This window comes from Callospermophilus lateralis, chromosome 15 (genome assembly GCF_048772815.1).
Source record: "Callospermophilus lateralis isolate mCalLat2 chromosome 15, mCalLat2.hap1, whole genome shotgun sequence".
In the NCBI taxonomy this organism is placed as follows: domain Eukaryota; kingdom Metazoa; phylum Chordata; class Mammalia; order Rodentia; family Sciuridae; genus Callospermophilus; species Callospermophilus lateralis.
The window spans coordinates 68713647-68734633 of NC_135319.1; the positions used below are offsets into that span (position 1 = coordinate 68713647).

At 38.4% G+C, this 20987-nt stretch overlaps 1 protein-coding gene across 5 annotated transcripts in view; it reads right to left on the minus strand.

Annotated features, from left to right (window-relative positions):
• Armh3 (armadillo like helical domain containing 3) overlaps positions 1 to 20987 on the minus strand; it is a 171326-nt gene that overhangs the window by 118725 nt on the left and 31614 nt on the right. For all 5 annotated transcript variants that reach the window (XM_076835222.1, XM_076835224.1, XM_076835220.1 and 2 more), the window contains 7 exons: positions 17773 to 17829; positions 16624 to 16667; positions 14827 to 14887; positions 12886 to 12932; positions 11528 to 11603; positions 9514 to 9607; positions 5650 to 5751 (listed from right to left, as the gene is read on the minus strand). In XM_076835222.1, coding sequence (XP_076691337.1) covers positions 5650 to 5751; positions 9514 to 9607; positions 11528 to 11603; positions 12886 to 12932; positions 14827 to 14887; positions 16624 to 16667; positions 17773 to 17829 — 481 coding nt within the window. The remainder of the gene's footprint in view (positions 1 to 5649; positions 5752 to 9513; positions 9608 to 11527; positions 11604 to 12885; positions 12933 to 14826; positions 14888 to 16623; positions 16668 to 17772; positions 17830 to 20987) is intronic.

The window sequence follows — 20987 nt, forward strand, 5'->3', positions numbered from 1 at the left end:
CAGGTCTCATTTGCCAAGTCTCAAGATTCAGCCACCTTGGCAGTTCTCAATGGATTATTCTATGTTAGGCATTTGTGATATGGAATATCTGCATCTATCTCATCGTGTGTGTAACTCTCCTTTATTTGAGGGTGGGGGGTATACTAGAGATTGACCCACCCAGGGGTACTTAACCACTGAGCCACATGCCCAGCCATGCTTAGGGCCTTGTTAAATTCCTGAGGCAGGTTTTGAACTTGGGATCCTCCTGTCTCAGGCTCCCAAATCACTGAGATTACAGGCAAGAGCCACCATGCCCAGTAGCTCTCACTCTTGAAAGAGCACAATCATAACACATAAGAGAAAAAAAGTCTAAATTTGCAAGGTATAAATCTCCAAGAGCTAATGCAAATATGTCTGAATATAACATGGCTCAGACTCACCAACCTGCTCTGGCAAGTCTTCATTTCCCATATTTGTCTTTTACTCTCCTACCTCTATCTACCAGTGTTTCCTTCTCACTCCAAAAGCCCCTGAAACTGGTCCTCCCCTTCTATACCACTCTTGCTTTTCAGCTACATTCTAGATTCCCAAAACCCTCATACAAGCACCTGTTCAGTTCACTTTGCAAATAAAAGCCTTCAAAAGTATACTAAATGGGGCTGGGCTTACGGCTCAGTGGTACAGAGTTTGCCTAGCATGTGCATGGTGCTGGGTTCGATCCTCAGCACCACATAAAAATAAATAAAGGTATTGTGTCCAACTACAACTAAAAAAAAAAAAAAAAAAAAAAAAAAAAGTATACTAAATGCCTGCAAGAACCTTAAACCATCCATAAGGTATTAATCTCTTTTCACAGAAAGTAAGATAGCAAAAATAATTATATTTTAAAAATTGTGCCTCTACCATGAAAATGTTTTTTTTTGATATCTGGGACTCTGAAGTTAGTCCACAGACCACAATTTAAGAACTCCAACTTTGTTCTGGGGACGTAGCTCAGTGATAAAGTGCTTTCCTAGCATGCATGAGGCCCTGAATTCAATCCCCAATACTATAAAAACAAAACAAACAAATAATCTCTTAACTATATTTACTAAGCAGTCAGTTCCTAAAATAGAATTTAAAGATCCATACAGGGAAGGTTTCAAAGGAAAAATAAAATATATGTCAATTTGTTAAGAGTGATTGATTTTGTTACGAAGACCTTAGAAGATAGAAAGATCTTCCATGTTCTTGGATAGGCAGAATTAATATTGCCACAACGGCCATACTACCAAAAGCGCTATAAAGATTTAATGCAATTCCTATTAAAATTCCAATGATGTTCTTCATAGAAATAGAAAAAGCAGTCATAAAACTCATTTGGAAAAACCAGAGGTCCAGAATAGCCAAAGCAATCTTCCTTAGCAAGAAAAGTGAAGCAGGAGGCATCACAATATCAGACCTTAAATTATACTATGGCACTATAGTAACAAAAACAGCATGGCATTTGCACCAAAACAGATATGAAGACCAATGGTACAGAACATAAAATACAGAGATAAACCCACATAAATACAGTTATCCCATAGTAGACAAAGGTGCAATAAACATATACTGGAGAAAAGATAGCCTCTTCAATAAATGGTGCTGGGAAAACTAGAAATCCATATGTAGCAAAATGAAATTAAACCCCTCTTACCTTACACAAATCTCAAAGTAAAATATCAAGGACCTAGGCATTAGACCAGAGACCCTGAGCCTACTAGAAAAAAAAGTAGGCCCAATGCTCCATCATGTCTGCTTTGGAACCAAATTCCTCAACAAGACTCGTAAAGTGCAAGAACTAAAATCAAGAATCAAAGCTGGGAGCAGAGGCTCATGCCTCTAATCCCAGCAGCTCAGAAGTCTGAGGCAGGAGAATCACAAGTTCAAAGCCAGTCTCAGCAATTTAGCAAGGCCCTAAGCAACTCAGTGAGACCCTGTCTCTATATAAAATACAAAAAAGGGCTGAGTATATGGTTCAGTGGTTGAGTACCCCTGAGTTCAATCCCTAGTACCAAAAAAAAAAAAAAAAAATTAACAAATGGGATGATATCAAACTAAAAAGCTTTTTCACAGCAAAAGAAACAATAAAGAACATGAAAAGAGGGGCTGGGGTTGTGGCTCAGTGGTAGAGCACTTGCCTGGCATGTGTGAGGCACTGGGTTCAATCCCCAACACCATATAAAAAATAAATAAATATAGGACATAGGTATTGTGTCCATCTACAACATATGTATATCTCTGTGTGTGTATGAGAGAGAGGGAGAGAAAGAGAGAGAACATGGAGAGAGAGCCTACAGAATGGAAGAAAATCTTTGCCAACTGCACCTCAGATACAGCATTAATCTCCAGGATATATAAGGAACTAAAAAAACAACCTAACCAATAAATGGGCAAAGGAACTTCACAGAAGAAATATGAATGGTCACCAAATAAATATATGAAAAAGTGTTCAACATCTTTAGCAATTAGAGAAATTCAATTTAAAAACTACACTGAGATTTCATCTCATTCCAGTCAGAATGGCAATTATCAAGAATACAAGTAACGGGGCTGGGGAGATAGCTCAGTTGGTGGAGTGCTTCCTTGCCTCACATGCACACGCCCTGGGTTCAATCCTCAGCACCACTGGAAAAAAAAAAAGAATACAAGTAACAATAAATGTTGGTGAGGATATGGGGACAAGAGTACACTCTCATACATTGCTGGTGGGACTGCAAATTGGTGCAACCCCTAGGGAAAGTTGTGTGGAGATTCCTCAGAAAACTTGAAATAGAACCACCCAGCTGACCTATTTATATTTGGGTTCATAACAAGACACATACACAGTTATATTTGGTATACAACACACACGCACACAAAGGAGTGTCTTGGTATGTACCTAAAAGTCTTAAAATCAGCATACTGCAGTGATATCAATGTTTATAGCAGTTCAAGTCACAATAGCTAAGCTACAGAATCAACGTAGGTGGCCTTCAACAGATGAATGAATAAAGAAAATATGGTACATATACACAATGGAATATTATTCAGCCATAAAGAAAAATGAAATTACGGCATTCGCTGGTAAATGGATGAAACTGGAGACTATCATGTTAAGTGAAATATGCCAATCCCGTAAAACCAAAGGCTGAATGTTCTCTCTTATATGTGAATGCTCACACACAATAAGGAGGTGTGAGGGAAGAACAGATGTTCTTTGGATTAGACAAAGAGGAATAAAAGGGACACAGAGATAGGAAAGACAGTAGAATAAATCGGACATAATTTTCCTACGTTCATATATGAATACATGACCAATGTAGCGCCACATCATGTACAACTACAAGAATGGGAAGTTATACTCCATGAAAATATGTCAAAATACACTCTACTGCCATGTATATCTAAAAAAAAGGACTGATTGATTTTGGAAAACTTAATTGAAAGCACTTTTACTTTCTAAATTAACTATTGCTACAAAGTTTTAATATTTAAAAAGTAGTACTTCAATTACTTTGTAATTAGACAGACAAATCCTTCTAAATGAAAGAAGCCACTGGATCAACCTGTAAAAAAATGTTCATTAAAATGCTAGATATGGGGCTGGGGTTGTGACTCAGAGGTAGAGCGGAGGCCTAGCATGTGTTAGGCACTGGGTTCCATCCTCAGCATCACATAAAAATAAACAAAAGTACTGTGTCCATCCACAACTAAAAAAACAAAAATTAAAAATAAATAAATAAATAAATAAATACAATAAAGTCATTCTGTTCATCCACAACTACAAAAAAAAAATAAAATAAAATTTAGGTGTGGCACTCATTCCTGTAATCCCAGTAGCTTAGGAGGCTAAGGCAGGAGGATCATGAGTTCAAAGCCAGTCTTAGCAACTTAGCGTGGCCATAAGCAACTCAGTGAGAATCTGACTCTAAAATACAAACAAGGGGGGCTGGGGATGTGGCTCAAGCGGTAGTGCGCTCGCCTGGCATGTGTGTGGCCCAGGTTCGATCCTCAGCACCACATACAAACAAAGATGTTGTATCCGCCAAAAACTGAAAAATAAATATTGAAATTTAAAAAAAAAATACAAAAAAGGACTGGGGATGTGGCTCAGTGTTTAAGCACCCATGGGTTCAATCCTAGCTAGGTGTGGCAGGCATGGTGGCATGCACCTATACTCAGGAGGATCACAAGTTGGGGGCAAGCCTCTGCAATTTAGCAAAGCCCTGAACAACTGAGTGAGACCCTGTCTCAAAGTGAAAAATTAAAAGGTTTGGGGATACAGCTCAGTGGTAAAGAGCCCGTGGCTTTGATTCCAAGTACAAAAAAAAAGGAGAAAAAAAATGCTAGCTCAGTGCTGGGGGTGTAGCTTAGTGGTCGAATTCTTGCCTAGTATGCAAGAGATGCAAGAGGCCTTGGGTTCCCTTCCCAGCACCAGACTGAGGTGGGGCAGACAGTGGGTAGTTCAATGTTACAATAGAATAAAAGGCCTATTTCCTAGAAATGTTAAAACTGGGATAAGGGCTGGGGATGTGGCTCAAGTGGTAGCGCGCTCGCCTGGTGTGCGTGTGGCCCGGGTTAGATCCTCAGCACCACATACAAACAAAGATGTTGTGTCCGCCGAGAACTAAAAAATAAATATTAAAAAAAAAAAAACTGGGATAAATTGTACTTATAATGAAGTACCTAGAGTAGTCAATTCATATAGACAGAAAGCAGAATGGAGATTTCCAGAGACTCAGGGATAAGGAGAATGGGGTCTTAGTGTTTAATAGGTACACAGATTCAGTTTTAAAAGAGTTTTGGAAATGGATAGTGATGATAGTTGCACAGGAACATAAATGCTCTTAATGCCTAACTGTATACTTAAAAATGGTATACACCTATAGCCCCAGCACACAGACCAGGAGTTCAAAACCAACCTAGGCAACATGGTGAGACCCCATCTCAAATTTTAAAAGGTTACAAGGGTAAATTTTATGTATGTAAAGTAAAAACACTAAATAGGAAAAAAAAAACTGGCATATATATTGGATAGAATTTGTTAAGTCTCAAATTCATTCCTACTCTAAGCTTAAGTAGTCTGCTAAGCTACAGGGAATTAAAAGGCCATAGCAAAATCATAAGCAAAGAAAGAATGTGAAATCAAACAGAAAAAAACTCAAAACTTTTCCAACAATCCTCTCCCACTCTGCATTTCTAGGGTGAGTGTTGACACTTCTATTTTAAGTGTTAAGGAAATAGTCCCTCTGAATCTCACCTCTTCCTACTCTGCACAACAGTCCTCTAAGTCTCACAAGCTGATACTTTCAGTTCTTGTCCTCAAAAGGGAATTCCCTGAAGCATGTTAATCCCCCCAACTTCCCACACAGAAGAGTACATCTACTTACCAAGATTTGCTAAGACAGTTGCTAGTTTTTATAGAGACCAAATTTTTTCCTGTTCTATTTTTTAAAACTTCCCTTCAGTTTCAGGTTTTCCCAACATCACCTATTTCCACCCTGCTGTGAGAAATCACTGTTTTCCAGAAATCACAACCATCACCCTGACCAGAAGGCCCCAATGGTTCATCTTGTCAAAACCTCAAAATATTAATGCTGCTCATTGATTCTAGCTGCCTGCCACACCTCCTGCTTCCTGTGCCCCCAAAGTAGCATACCTTACCTTTGGTGTCCTGCATGACAATTGAGCTATACTTTAGGAAGGTTATCAGCAGATTACTGGTCTGTACATCTGCATCCAGTGGGAGTTCCACAGAACTTATAACTGGAATAGAACACATAAAATGCACTTAGCCCATAACATATTCCATCTAACACTTCTACCCACATAGCCAATTTGCCAGCAGGCAAGAAAATGACTAAATACACTTTTCCTGCAACAGAAGGAGAACCAAGTACTTACCATAAAACTTGTATTTACTCTTCCTAGGTCTCTAGAGCCGTACCTACTCCCCAGATTAAGCCCAATGACCTCTCCTATATACAGTCAGTCTCCAGGAATAGTACTTTTCTCCCAAAATCCTAAGAAGAGCTGATTCTACTTCCAGCCCCACATAATTTTAAGAGCCCTTCTTAAAAGCACTGTAATTTCTACCTAAAGGAAAGATAAGTATTAAGTATAAATGAGCTTTGCTTTGATGAGTCTCTTGCTTAAAATAAATGAAGATTCCTTCCTAATAAGGAGAAATTTTGCTCAATTTTGAGAACAAGCCTTTAGACCAGAAGTATGCAACACAAAAGGGGGGAAATAACAGGCAAAAGTACATCAAAATTCTATCCCATAATTCTTGCCCCATGAAAGGGAACTTGAAAAAAATAGCAGACTGAAAATAGGTAGACATAACTGATTAGTACTGCCTGGGAACTGTGTTTCATATATCCAGCTGCTGTATCTGTTTTGTTTTCCTTTTTTGGTATCAGGGATTGAACCCAGGGATGCTTAACTACTGAGCCACATTCCCACCCCTTTTTTTTTATTTTGAGACAGGATCTCACTATGTGTTTAGAACCCCATTAAATTGTTGAAACTGGCCTCGAACTTGCCATCCTCCTGACTCAGCCTCCCAAGTCGATGGGATTACATGCATGTGCCACTATGCCCAGCTATCCAGCTGTCATTTCTGAAAAAGCCTCACATATACACTGAATCACAGTTCTGATGAATAATGAGGGACCAGACCAGGACTGACCCACACAGGACAGTCTTAAGGTAGACTTCCAAGATTCTATGACTTCAAATTAGAATTAGTCAACTTGTTAAGTGCTTTCACACTAAAACATAATATAAAAACAAAAGGAGTCTCATGATAGCTCACATAAGCTGGAGAATCTATAGCTTTGTACTATATCTTCAGCCATGAACACTCAGCTGAGTTTAGGATATCATTTATAATATGTATTCATAACTATAATGGATCCCACTGGAGTTATTACAACATATATAGAAAACGTTTATTAACAATGGGAAACATTTGCATATTATGGATACATAATACACAACAAGCACACCAAAAAGCCTTGTGAGAGGAAATTGGTATGCCTAACCCTTAGCTATTTTCCCATAGTTCACCCCCCCACAAAATTACAAAAAGATAAATATATTTTTATGTTGAGATACTAAAAGGTCTTAATTCATATTATAGGTTAATGACCTGAGACTGTCATTTCAAACCACAGCCTATTTTTGAAGCTCAGAGCCCATAAACATTCCTTTATCCAATACAAACAGGAATCTAGTAAGTAAGGAAACTAGTAAGTGGGACTTTTTTTTTCTGGTTCACACACAGCAATAACTGGAAAACTATCTTATATAATATGTAGAAATATAGAAGTATATGTATTTTTAGTTTACCAGAAAGTCCTCTCATGCCAAGGCGGAGTTGTCAAATGTCAAGTCTGAACTGAGAACAAATGTAACTGCTAAACTGCTAGCTTTTAAAAATAATGGCTCCAGTGATATACCTTTAAATATAACTGGGCTACTGAGCAGCACTATAATTAAAAACCAAAAATTTTAAAAATAAGGTTATAATACTTAGGACCCCTGCAGAAAGGAAATGAGTTAGGAGAGCAAAACAAGAACAAATAGAACAGACAGAATAAAATTCCTCACAAATTAAAATCTCCTTCCTAAGGAAGTACCATTCCTTTGATCTTTAGCTTCATAATTCTTCCCAGCAGATTTTTGTCAAGAGTGACAGTCATCTCAAAGTGGGCTGACTTGATCTTCCCACTAGAAAAATAAAAGCTCACTAGTTGTAGGTAAGCAAGCACAAATCCTGCCATTGCATAATCAAGTGTGTGGGTGGAAGTGTTCACAATGAACAGTTTGAAAGGCAGTTCTCTGAAAGCATCCAAATCCCAACATCACATGGAACTGAGATATGTATGCGTGTGTGTGTGTGTGTGTGTGTGTGTGTGTGTGTGGTTTTTGATATCCATGGTAACCAGGCAGGCTTCATCCTTAAAGAGAAAGTACATTATTTTCATTGGCTTATTCAGTGACCTGAATAAACAGATAAGTAGGCAATCCTCACTACTTGCTTCTTCTCATTAAGATATTTTAGAATTTGGCTATAAAGTTGAAACAGATCCTATTTGCTATCACAGACCTGAATAGCAATGGCACCTCCCTGCCTTACTCCTGTACTACTTATATCATCTTAAAACACTACTGGCACAAATTCAATATGTAGCTCAGTGAGAGATTGCTTACTTAGTATGCATGAAGCCCTGGGCTTGATCCCCAGCACCCCACCAAAAATAAAGTTAAAGAAGAAAAAGCAGAACAAAGGAGGTCATTTCACAACCAAACAGGAAGAAAATAGAAAAAGAGAATAAAAAGTGGACTTCCTGTACTTCTTTACACAAAATTAGGTCAACATTTGAGATATAACATCAATATAAATGTAGATTATTTTTACGTTAAGGAATTCCATCGAACACACTAAGCCTACAATGGAATGAATTCAGATAAGACAAAGATATCTGGGCAAAGGTCATAATTTATTTTTCCTAATTTATTTTAATGGATCCATAATAACATAAAAATCATACATACTTATGGGGTCAATATACTTTGATACATACATACACTGTGTAATATTTAAATTAAGTTACACATATCTAGCTCCTCAAACATACCTTTTTCTTAGGTTCTGTTATCTTTTTCTTATGTTATAAAGTAAAAATTTATTTTCTTGTTTTTAGGGGAAGAAGTCTTAAATACCTACCAAACTCCCAAATGTAATACACTTAAATCCTGGTCATTTCCATCTCTGAGTGGCCAGCAGACACTTAACAGTGAGTAAATCGCAGGTTCACTACCTCATTAGTTTATTCAACAATTATGTACTAAGCTATAACCATGCTAGGACTATGTTTGGGCAAACTAGACACAGTCCCTGCCCTGATTACATATTTTAGTTCTTAGTCTCTACTCTCACAAACCTTTACTCTCAATACTGCTTCATTTCTCTGGCCTCAACTCTTTCCTTATCTGTCAAATGGTTGGATGACATGACACTACTATTTTACATTTATTTTAGTATATATTCATATAGTAGTACGTTGCATAAAATATCTAACTCTTACAAGTACCTGAGAATTTAGCATAACAGGCAATACTGAACCCTGAGGTCCCTTTCAGAGCTGGCATTTCATTATTCTTGTCAATTCCCTGACAAGGACAAGCTAGAGTTACACTGCTTCTTACTCAAAGAAAAAGCACTTGGCTATCTTTTCCAATGTTTTGGAACTGCAGAAGTATTGAAGGGAATACTATATACAAATTTCTTTTTTTATTTTTATCTTGTTATGCTGCCCTACCTGGTCTTGAACTCCTGAACTTAAGTATTCTCCTGCCTTAGCCTCCCTGGTAGGAATACAAGTGCATACCACTGTGCCCGGCTTACATTAATTTCTTACTGAAAGAATTAACTACTTTGTTCCTTGTTTTACAGCTATGCTCACCCTGAAAGATCTAAGATCATATTAATCAATAACATAAAGGAGGTGATAGGCTCACCATCAGAGGAGGGTGGCGTGGTCCCAAGTGGTGTGACTGGGGTTGTTGGGGCAGGACTGACAGGGGTTGTCACCAAGCCCATTTCTGGATGACTCTGAAAGAAGACACAGATTGGTAAGAAAATAGAAATAGAGTTCTTCCTGAGTATCTTCTGCCGAGTATCCCTACTGATTTCTGGCCTTATAATTATACTAAAAGTTCATTGAGAAGGGACTTCTACATTTAGTTCCAATGAATGACTGACTAATAAGAAGCTCTGTGGGCCAGGTTTCTTTAAGCAACTATGTTCCTATTACATAAGTTTTTCTGCAGAACCATACAAGTAAAAAATCTGGAGTAAACAAATTATTCAGGTAAATTCACTTGAAAGAGGGCATTTGCAGTTCTATCCAGACCGGAGAAGGGACTACTCTCATCAGATCAACCTAATATACACCTACAGACTGTTCTAATGACCATAAAATTGACTAATAGATATAAGTGAACAAAAGGGTACTAGATACCACAAAAAGAGCTATGCCATTAGGAGCTTTCCTGACCCACAAGAAATAAAAGTGTATTGGGTGCAGAGGCAGAGAGACATAGGAAGACATCCAGTAAAAACTAAAACAGATGACTTTTCTGTCTGACTTTCCTCAGCCATCCCTGCCACATCAACTCTTAAGAAGTAAGCTGAGTGGTGGCTCTTTTTAATCGTCCTTATCTTCTCCACTAACTTTACCAGTCTATTACCTTCATTATCTCTTCGTTCAAAATTAGTCATAGAATTTATTTTTTTTTAAAGAGAGAGAGAGAGGAGAGAGGAGAGAGGAGGGGGGGGGAGAATATTTTAATATTTATTTATTTTTTTTTTTAGTTTTTGGCGGACACAACATCTTTGTTCGTGGTGGTGAGAATCGAACCCGACAGCACAGCATGCCAGGCGAGCGTGCTACCACTTGAGCCACATCCCCAGCCCCTAGTCATAGAATTTAGAGAGCAGACAAGAAATAATGAGAATGGTAGATAAAATCTCTTATGGTATGTCATGAAAACTAATAAGCATCCTCCAAATCAGAGCCCAAACATGAGCATACTGCTTTTAAAACATGACTTTATTTATTTTTTTTAGTTAAAACTCAAATCAGGGCTGGGGATGTGGCTCAAGCGGGAGCACGCTCGCCTGGCATGCGTGCGGCCAGGGTTCGATCCTCAGCACCACATACAAACAAAGATGTTGTGTCGGCCGAAAACTAAAAAAAATAAATAAATATTAAAAAAATATAAATAAAAAAAATCCTCAAATCAGCAGTTGGCTATGGTAGTACAAGCCTATAATCCCAGAAACTCTGGAGGCTGAGGCAAGAGGATGGCAAGTTTGAGGCCAGCCTGAGTGACTTAGTGAGATTCTGTCTCAAAATAAAATAAAAAAGAATGGGGATGTAGCTCAGTGGGATAGTTGCCCAGGGTTCTATCCTCAGTACTGGGGGGGGGGGGGGACCTCAAACAGTAGATTCCATACACATCTTGAGGGAAAAAAAAAAAACCACAAGCAAAGTTTTCTTTAATAGAAACCTAAACTGGATGCATTAGTATAATCCCAGCTACTTGGAACATTGAGGCAGGAGGATTAGAAATTCAGGGCTAGCCTAGACAACTTAAAAAGCATTGGGGATGTAGTTTATGGTAGAGTGTCCATATGTGAGATCCTAAGGTAGGAAGGAAGGAGGAAAAGAAAGGAAAGAAAGAAAGAAACCCACATACATATTTTAAAGAGTCTGGCCTTGAAGATAAAAACACTTTTTATCAATTTTTTAACATAGTTTTCATGAACTTGAGTTCTCAGCCTATTTTAGTGTCCTTCTGTCCCAACCACTGAGGATATCACTTAGGCACAGTAAAGTGGTAGCTTGCTCCTTACCACTTACCAATGCAAAGTAGAGTTTAAACAGATATACCAGGTAGCCTTGTTAATGAAATGAATCTGTATGAAATTCAGGGGAAAAAAGGAATTGGGATATTTAAAGTAACCAACCTGAGCTAATACTGTGATGAAGTTGCGATTTAAATGAACAGCTTCATAAAGTGCCAGAAGAATGGCCTCATTGGTTCTAAAGAAAAAGAGAACAAACTGGAGTAGGCTCTTAAAGTGGAGAAGTTAAAATATTATACCCATCAAGACAAGATTTCACCATAGTTCTCTATTACCAATCCCTTTGAGTTTCAAATGTTCCCTTTTACTTTCTTTTGGGGAATATGCAAAAGTGTCAGGTGAAAACCCTAATTTCCATGACCATTTCTATTTTTTAAATTTTTTTTAGCTGTAGATGGACACAATACCTTTATTTTACTTATTTACTTATTTTTATGTGGTGCTGAGGATCAAACCAGTGCCTCACATGTGCTAGGCAAGCGCTCTACGACAGAGCTACACCCCGAGTCTGACCATTTCTTATTCTAGTTCATTCACTACCTTCCCTCTTGCTTTTCTACCCCAACAGTTAAATCCTTAACTACCTCAGATACCCAGCCCTTTTTCCTTTAATTCCAGAGAGAAACAAGAATAGTTTTTCAGTTTGGGAAGCTCTATACATATAAGACCAAAGCAGAGATTTCCAAGGGTCCATTACTTAAAACCCAGCCAGAGCCATGCATAGTGGCACATGCTGTAATCCCAGCAACTTGGATGGTTGAGGCAAGAGGCTTGCAAGTTCAAGACCAGCCTCAGCAACTTAGTGACAGCCTATCTCAAAATTAAAAAGGGCGAGGGATATGGCTCAGCGGTTAAGCACATTTGGGTTCATTCCCCAGAACCAAAAAATAAAAATAAATAGAAAAATAAAACCCAATCTCAACTAAGGAGGCTAAGACAGGAGGTTCAACAAATTCGAGATCATCCTGAACAATTTAGCGAGGATGATCCTTTCTCAAAAAAAAGGGCTGGGGAACCAGGCACAGTGGCTCATGCCTGCAATCCCAGCAGCTCAGGAGGCTAAGGCAGGAAGATCAAGAGTTCAAAGCCAGCCTCAGCAACAGAAAGGTGCTAAGCAACTCAGTGAGACCCTATCTCTATATAAAATACAAAATAGGGCTGGGGATGTGACTCAGTGGTCAACTGCCCCTGAGTTCAATCCCTGGTACACCCCCACACACAAAAAAATGGGGAAATAGCTATAACTACTTAGCTACAGTACTTAGCATGCACAACATCCCTGGGTTCAATTCCAGCATCAAAAACAAGCAGAAAGCAAAAAAGGAAACATTAGATAAACCACCCAAAAAAAGTTTCAATCTGAAAAAGATTAGTAAGAGGTAACCTTTTCCACTCTCATAACCAGCAAGATAGCCTACACTAAAATTCAAGTCACTGCACAATAATGTCAAGACACTTACTGTACTGAGATTTTCTCATGGGCATCTGCTATGAACATGCTGCCCACCTGTGGAAGAAAAGGAGAATTGCAGACTTTATACAGTAGGATGCAAGAAAAAGTTATGTGCCTAGGAAGCCTTTGAATCAGTGTAAAATCAAATTCTTTCCAGCAGGAAAAGACTTAGAACTTTGGATCATCAGCCACACACACAACACCAGTTCACTTTGAAGATCTCAAAAGATTTATAAGTAATAAATGAAGAGAATCCAACTGAATCAGCTTGTCTCAAAGGACTTTTTTTAAAAATCCCAGTATTTTTATGTAGTTCTTCTTTCTTCCAGTGTGTAATTTAGCCACTGTCAACTAAAAGGACATACAATTCCTTATCACTCTGCATCTTTCCTATAAGTTGCTTATTTGCAGTCACAAACTAACCCATAAAGAATGTCAAGGAAGCCAGGCACAGTGGCACACCCCTGTAATCCCAGCAGCTCAGAAGGCTGAGGCAGGAGGATCACAAGTTCAAACCAGGCTCACCAAAAGCGAAGCACTAAGCAATTCAGAGAGACCCTGTGTCAAAATATAAAATAAAACAGGCTGGGGATGTGGCTCAATAACCAAGTGCTCCTGAGTTCAATCCCTAATACCCTCCACCCAAAAAAAAGAAAATGTCAAAGAAAGCATGCTGATTACATCCAAGTAGATATTTAGGGGATATATGCATTTCAGACAAGAACTATGTGAGATCCATGCTTATCCTTCAGATCACAAAAATCTTAGTTTGTAACAGCAGGCAAATAGGTAAAAGACATAAATTGCCTCTCATATGTGTGATTTCAGAGGCATGTAAAAGATGCCCACCCCCTAAAAATGCCACAAAACTTTTTCTCCTTGACTAAAAGTTGAAGATCCCTGTGAGCAACATAATTAGATCTAATTTGTATAATCAAACACCAATACAAAACTCAATACTTCTCTTGCCTCTGAGATATTTCACTCATTCATGCCTCAGAGTTTAGCAGGTTCTTTCCTGAGAGCAGGCTCTGAGAAGGAAGATGGGAAGACACTGGGGGGGGGAAATTGCATCTTTGTGTGGGAGGAGATAGGGCAACTGTTTCTTGCAATAAACTAAGTAACAATCTTGCTCTAGAGCTGATTACTTGGATACTAACGCCTAAGAAGACAGACTTTGTGAATCTGCCTAAATTCTAGAACCTCCTAGATTTCTCTCTTAAAACTTAGCCCCATATTATCTGATCCAAAATGTCAATGCTTCCAAAGTTATGAAACCTTACTCTGGAGTTCTGCAAGCTAGACCAATATCTTTTCCTAAACCTTGGACCTCTCTGCCCAGACCCTAACTAAGCCTTTAGAGGAGTAGCTCACATCCACTATACTGTGACCCTTTGACCACAGGACCAGCTATTAGGGATCACATGGCCACAGGAGACTATAAAAGAGCATTTGGGGTGGGGGTAGGGAGGACTCAGATCTAAACTCTCCTATTTTAACTTTTTTAGATGTTAATGGACCTTTATTTTATTCATTTATTTATATGTGGTTCTGAGAATCCAACCCAGTGCCTCACACATGCTAGGCAAGGGCTCTATCACTGAACCACAACCCCAGCCCCTAAACTCTCCTATTCTTTGTTCCAAGGGTCAGTCTGCAATCAGGGTCAACACTTACAAAAGCAAAAGTCTTCCTATGCACCTTTTCTTCAGCAATCGATTAATTAGGAAAAAATGAATCCAAGGAGTCAAAGCTCCCCTCTCCCCATCTTATCTAGTTTTGGAACTCAATAACAGAGACAAAGTTCCAAATAAAATCTGCTCTGAGTAGCCTCTCTCATGCCATGATGGCCCTTCATCATTCTATCACCTCAAACATCTGAATATCTGATGCCAGATTTACCTAACCCTGCATTTCTGAGCAGGAGAAAAAAATAAGTAGGACTTACCATATTTGTTAAAGCAGAGAAAAAGCCACTCTGGTGTTCTTCTTCCTTGTCTTTATACTGTCTAAACAAAAAAAGAACTAAATTCAACTTTAGGATTACTTATGAAATACATCTTTGTCCTCAACATTCTAGATAATCAGGGCAGAGCTCTCTGAATTCTCTAACTTCAGAAGACCAAAGCATTATGACAATGCCACTGCAGTTCCCCCGCAAGCTAGAGGCACCCATCTGCTCCTGAAGTAGTGTGTACCAAAATGCCTGGCTACTTTGGGAGAGACTTAGAAAGCAAGCTGCAAAAGTGTGAAACTGCTCTAACATATGGCTGATCCAGTTATTTCCCAAACAGACTATTACTTGAAAAGTGTGACAGTGAAATTACTTCAAGGCTGTAACAGTGAAAATCTTGTTTATTTCTGAAGGAAAAGGAGGAAAACCAGAGAGCTAAAACATGTGGACATAGGACAGATTTGAAATCCTGACACCAATTGTGTGTAAGGAAAATTTAGAAAGAAGCAAGAAAAATCCTTCATGGCCTTTGCGGGGATTAGAGATATTTCAGGTTTTCAATTGTGGAATTCCATATCCTTCCCCTATGCACAGCTAGAGGAAAAACAAACATCAATGAAGAGAGCCCCCAGAGTAAAGAGGGACACTGGGAAGGTGAGGGTGATCACTAGTAAAAAAGAAACATAGCTCAAACATGTGGTAGAGCACATGCTTAGCATGCATGAGGCCCTGAGTTCAATCCGCAGGAGAGAGGGAGGTGAGTGGGAGGGAAGTGAGATAGATCTGTCGAAGTTGATTTAACTCAATACACTTTCTCCCTTTATTTATTTAGGTACTGGGGATTGAACCCAAGGATACTTTACCAATAAGCTACAGTCCCAGTCCCTTTTTTTTTTTGGATACAATACCTTTATTTTATTAATTTATTTGTATGGTACTGAGGATTGAACCCAGGGCCTCACATGTGCTAGGCAAGCACTCTACAACCCCAGTCCAGTCCCATTCCTTTTTATTTTTTATTTTGAGACAAGACTCCCTAAGTTGCTTGAGGGTCTTGCTAAGTTGCTAAGGCAGGTCTCATACTTCCTATCCTCCTGCCTAGCCTCCCAAGTCACTAAGTTTACAGGCATGCACCACCATGCCCAGTTTCCTTTATTTTTTTTTAAGAGTACAAAAAAATGGTACGTCACAAACTTTTTTATATTAGAAAATAATATTTGTATGACACATGGGCTGAATGAAAAAGACTGCTTAAAATAGGAAAACTAGTAAAAATGTTCTGCAAAAAAATACCCATAAACTGCAAAAGAATGTTGCTATTTGCTTAAACCAAGATGGATACTAATCTGGTGGCTATTTTTATCCTGGTTTTAAAAACAACCCCTGCTCTGTGAGGTGTGGTGTTGCAAACCTATAATCCCAACAACTCAGGAGGCTAAGGCAGGAGAGTTCAAGTTCAAGGCCAGTCTCAGCAAGGTCTTATTAACAAGGCCCTAACCAACTTAGTGAGAACCCTGTCTCAAAATAAAAAATAAAAAAGGGCTGGGGAGGTAAAGTGGTAAAGCATACCTAGGTTCATCCCCAGTACCAAAAATTAAAATTAAATAAATAAATAAATAACAACCCCTGTTACTACCATCAAGCTGAGCTGGAGCACACTGATCTTATACCTCTGAATACTCTTTTGGGATAGGTTCAGGGAATTTAACCTAAGAACTATAACAAACCTGTTCCCTACACAACTAATTCAAATAAAAATTGGACTTTTCCCTTATGGAAAGATTGACTTACCTATTATACTCAGATAAAGCCTGAGCAATTACAAGCCCCATTCCCTGAAAGAGAAAAGATAGTTCAGATGAAATAAATGAGTAGCCTTTGTGGGTTGGTGATGATGTTATGACTCAGCCACAAAAAACACTAAACCCCCATGGACCATGCCCAAGAAGTTCTGTCTAAAAGTTGGCAAAAACGACAGAAATTTTGAAAGGTACTATCAAACCAAGAGGGAAAAAACTCTTTGGAAATATTTTTTTCTTATCTAATTAATGTTCTTAGATACAATTTAAAATAAAGTAATGTTCCCAGATACAATTTAAAATAAAGTAACAAGGGCTGAAACAGACCATCTCAGATTACTGACAATTTCACTGGGATCATTTTCATTCCGAAGAGAAGACTAAACTAGAATATTCAAACAAAAAGCCCTCATTTACCTTCAAAACAGCCACAATAAAAGGGACAATGAGTCCCATGCTAAATGAAGGTGCATATAGATGAGCCATTCACTTAGGCCACAAGAAAATAGCAATAAAAAGGAAAGAGGCATCCAATAAATGTTAAAGTAACTTACTAACTTTCCTGGAGAACCTGTAAAGCCTAATACAAAGATCAATTGAGGATGCAAGGATGAATTGTGTGTACATTTTTTTCATAAGGGAAATTGAAGAAAATAGGATAGAAAGAAAATAAAGTCAGACACCTGGCCATCTTCTTCTCTCCATATTCAGAGACCAGATATATTATCTCACACACTTTCAAGAACATATATAGCAAATATATATCATCCTTCATGTTTCAGCTTCACCAAATTAGGCTCTTTATATCATCTAGCTTGTTCCACAAGAAGGAATCTCCCATCGTTAAGTCACCTAAGCTTTCTTACTCCTGGATGTATAACTTATTGACTTTATAGGAAGTCAAACTCAGCACTCTACAACATGAAAATAAGTAGCCACTTCATCATGAATAGCAAGCAAAAAAAATGTCCCCTCAAACCTTTCTTCCATGACACTAAGAAGAAGACTCTAAAAATACCAATTCCCTCTTTCTAGCCAAAGAAATCAACACAATACCTCTCTGCTCTCTTGTTCTAAATGTCCACTGAAAATAAGGCCACTGAATTCAAGTAAGACAATACACCAAGATCCAGATACTCACATTGAGTGTGGCCTCATCATCCACAATAGACAGCTTCACAATATAAGGATTCACAGACTGTAAACAAAAGAAGAGAGTCAAGGTGAGTGTGACCTAGTTAAAAAAGCCCTTCAGCTATTTAAGAAAGTATTAACAGGGGGCTGAGGATATAGCTGAGTGGGAAAGTGCTTGCCTACCATGAGTGAGGCCCTGGGTTCCATTCCCAGTACCACCAAAAAAAAAGTGCTTGTTTAAGGCCTTTTTCTCTACAGTGATATTACCAAAACCCAGCCCCAACCCTCTTGAGTGCTGACTCCCCTAATTTCCAGAAAATTTCTCAGCACATATGGGCGTTTATCAAATGCACAGATGTACATGAATACACGTACATACACACAGGTCAGTTCTGTTCTACCCACATTTTCCTCTAGGCTGAATTAGCTCAAGCCTATGTCTATAACTTCGCCCACCTTTCCTTCTTACTTGTTTCTAAAAAGTAAGTGAACATTCCACAAAACTCACTTTGTCCTACCATCCCAAGTGCTTAGGGATACTGTCTTAGGAGACAGAAAAGCTTCCCTGCAATAAGGCACATATGTAAGTTGCTAACTTACATTCTCAATCCAAAGGCTCCCTAACCATTTCACAAACTATATACAAAGACTGATTCACCCACTCTTAAAACAAAGCCATCTTGGGGGTAGAAAGTGGCAGCTGCTTAATAGCTAGAGAGGCCATTTATGGAGATCTGATTCCCAAATAACACTGCAGGGGAGCTGGAAAAAAAAAAAAAAAAGATGTAATTACCCAAGCAATAATCTGGTTAGGACACTGGGATTTAATGATTGTCCCATCACTTATAGCACTGAAAGATTTCTTGAGTTTTTAGTGACCCAATTTCAGCTGGGAAACATATGGAAAGGGACATATATTTAAACTTATTAGACAATTGAGCCATCTCCTACAAGTGATACAGGAACCAATGATCTGCTCACCTTGAAAATATCCCACACATAGGATGTATAGAAAGACCTCATACAGATCAGGCACCAACTCTAGCCCAAGGGAAGCAAGTAACAATAGTCTCAGACTAGCAGTTTTTATAGCTACAAGAAAACTCATTAGGAAGAAACTTGAAAACCCAATTGAAAGGCTAACCCCCCCCGCCCCCCCCCAGAGAGCTCATTTAATCAAGATTCTGAGAGCATCTTTTGCATTGCAAACTGGGACAGAGAAAGAGAGCTTTGCTTAACAGTCCAAATGTTTATAAAGTTTTACATAATGTAACTCAAAGAGGTAGAACCCACTCCATTTGTTACTTGTTTTGACTATAGGAAGGCTCTCAAAACATCTTTCTGTAACCAACAGTCAAATCCCGCTGATATAACAAACTTCAGGCAAGATCCAATGCATGTAGGTCCTTGGAAAAGACAATCTGCACTTGGCTGATCCAGAGATGTCACCAGGATGACAGCAACATTAGAAAGAGCAGACCAGCCAGGCACAATGGTGCAGGTCTATAAACCCAGCAACTTAGAAGGCTGAGGCAGGACAATCACAAGTTCAAGGCCAGCCTCAGCAATTTAGCAAGGTTCTAAGCAACTTCGTGAAACTGTCTCAACATTAAAAAATAAAAAGCATCGGGGCTATAGCTTAGTGATAAAGTGCCCCTGGGTTCAATCCCCAGTAAAGGAAAGACAGAAAAAGGAGGGAAGGAAGGGAAGGAAAAAAAGAAGAGTAGACCATAGCCAGGTGCAGTAGCCCATGCCTATAACCCCAGCAACTTGGGAGACTTAGGCAAGAGAATCACAAGTTGAAGCCAGCATGGACAATTTTGCAAGACCCTGTCTCAAAACAAAAAAATAAAAATGGCAGAGATAAAGTTCAGTGATAGAGTGTCCCTGAATTCAATCTCCAGTACCCTAATAAAAATGAATAAATTAATTAATTAATTAATTTTAAAAAGTAAAGAAAGGATAGACCAAGAGACCACTGTTTCTTGGCAAAAATTTTCCAAGTCCTAGTCACTCGGCTTCCCCAAATTAGACAGTGTTAGGTAACAGAAAGAATCATCTGATTACCAAGACCAGCATATGCTTCAGCAGCAGCTGAGGAAAAGGCAAAGCAGCTAAAAGCAAAGGTCTGAGTTCCAATTCCTCTTATTAATTATGACAAGTTCACATTAATTAACCTAAGTTTCAATTTCTTCAACTGTAAAATGGGGATATTTTTTATCCTGGGACTGCTAAAATACTTTAATTAAATAAAACATGTAAAATCCTTAACATATATCTGGCATATAGTTAGAGCTTAATAATTGGTAGCTGGGTTGGGGCTGTACCTCAGTGGCAGAGTACTTGCCTAGCATGCATGAGGCACTGAGTTCGATTCTTAACACCACATAAAAGAAATAAACAAATAAAATAAAGGCATTCTGAAGAATTGTAATGCAAAATAAATAAATAAATAAATATCATTAAAAAAATTAAAGGCACTCTGTCCATCTACAACCACAGAAATAAAAATTAAAAAAAAAAAACTGGCTGGGGTTGCGGCTCAGTGGTAGAGTGCTCGCCTAGCATGCATGAGGCACTGGGTTTGGTCTTCAGCATCACATAGAAATAAAATAAAGATATTAGGCCTACCTAAAACTAAAAATCAAATATTAAAAAATAATAATTGGTAGCTGTTATTTTTTCCCTTTAACATTATTAGCATTCAAAGAAAAGTTCTTTAGAAAAAAGAGAGAAGGGGAAAAAAAAGAAAAGGAACAACTTCCAAGTAGATGTAATAAACAATTTTGTGATTTCTGTGATATACCATGCTCAGGATAGCAGTTGAATCTGTGTCACTTCATCTCAAATGACTTGACCAGCCTAGAAGGCCAGGATCTTGATGGTGTGAAAATTTCTATTCTTCTAGACATTGATTATCATTAATACTGAACCTGTTGTGCTGGTCACTTTTTTTTTCCCAAACTGATCAATAATTTATTCATATCAATAAAAAAATCACCTCCTGTGATCTTGTTGAATTAAATCAGGAATGCAGGGACACACAGGCATATCAAAATCATTTCGAGAACACCAACTATAGAAGTCTATCAATGTCCTCAGATATAACCCCATTACTACTAAAAAGAGAAGCATTCCAAGTCAAGCACTGACCAAGTTAGAGGTTTTATAAACCATTTGGCCTTGGGGCTCCATCAATACCAGTCACAACACAAGTCTGAT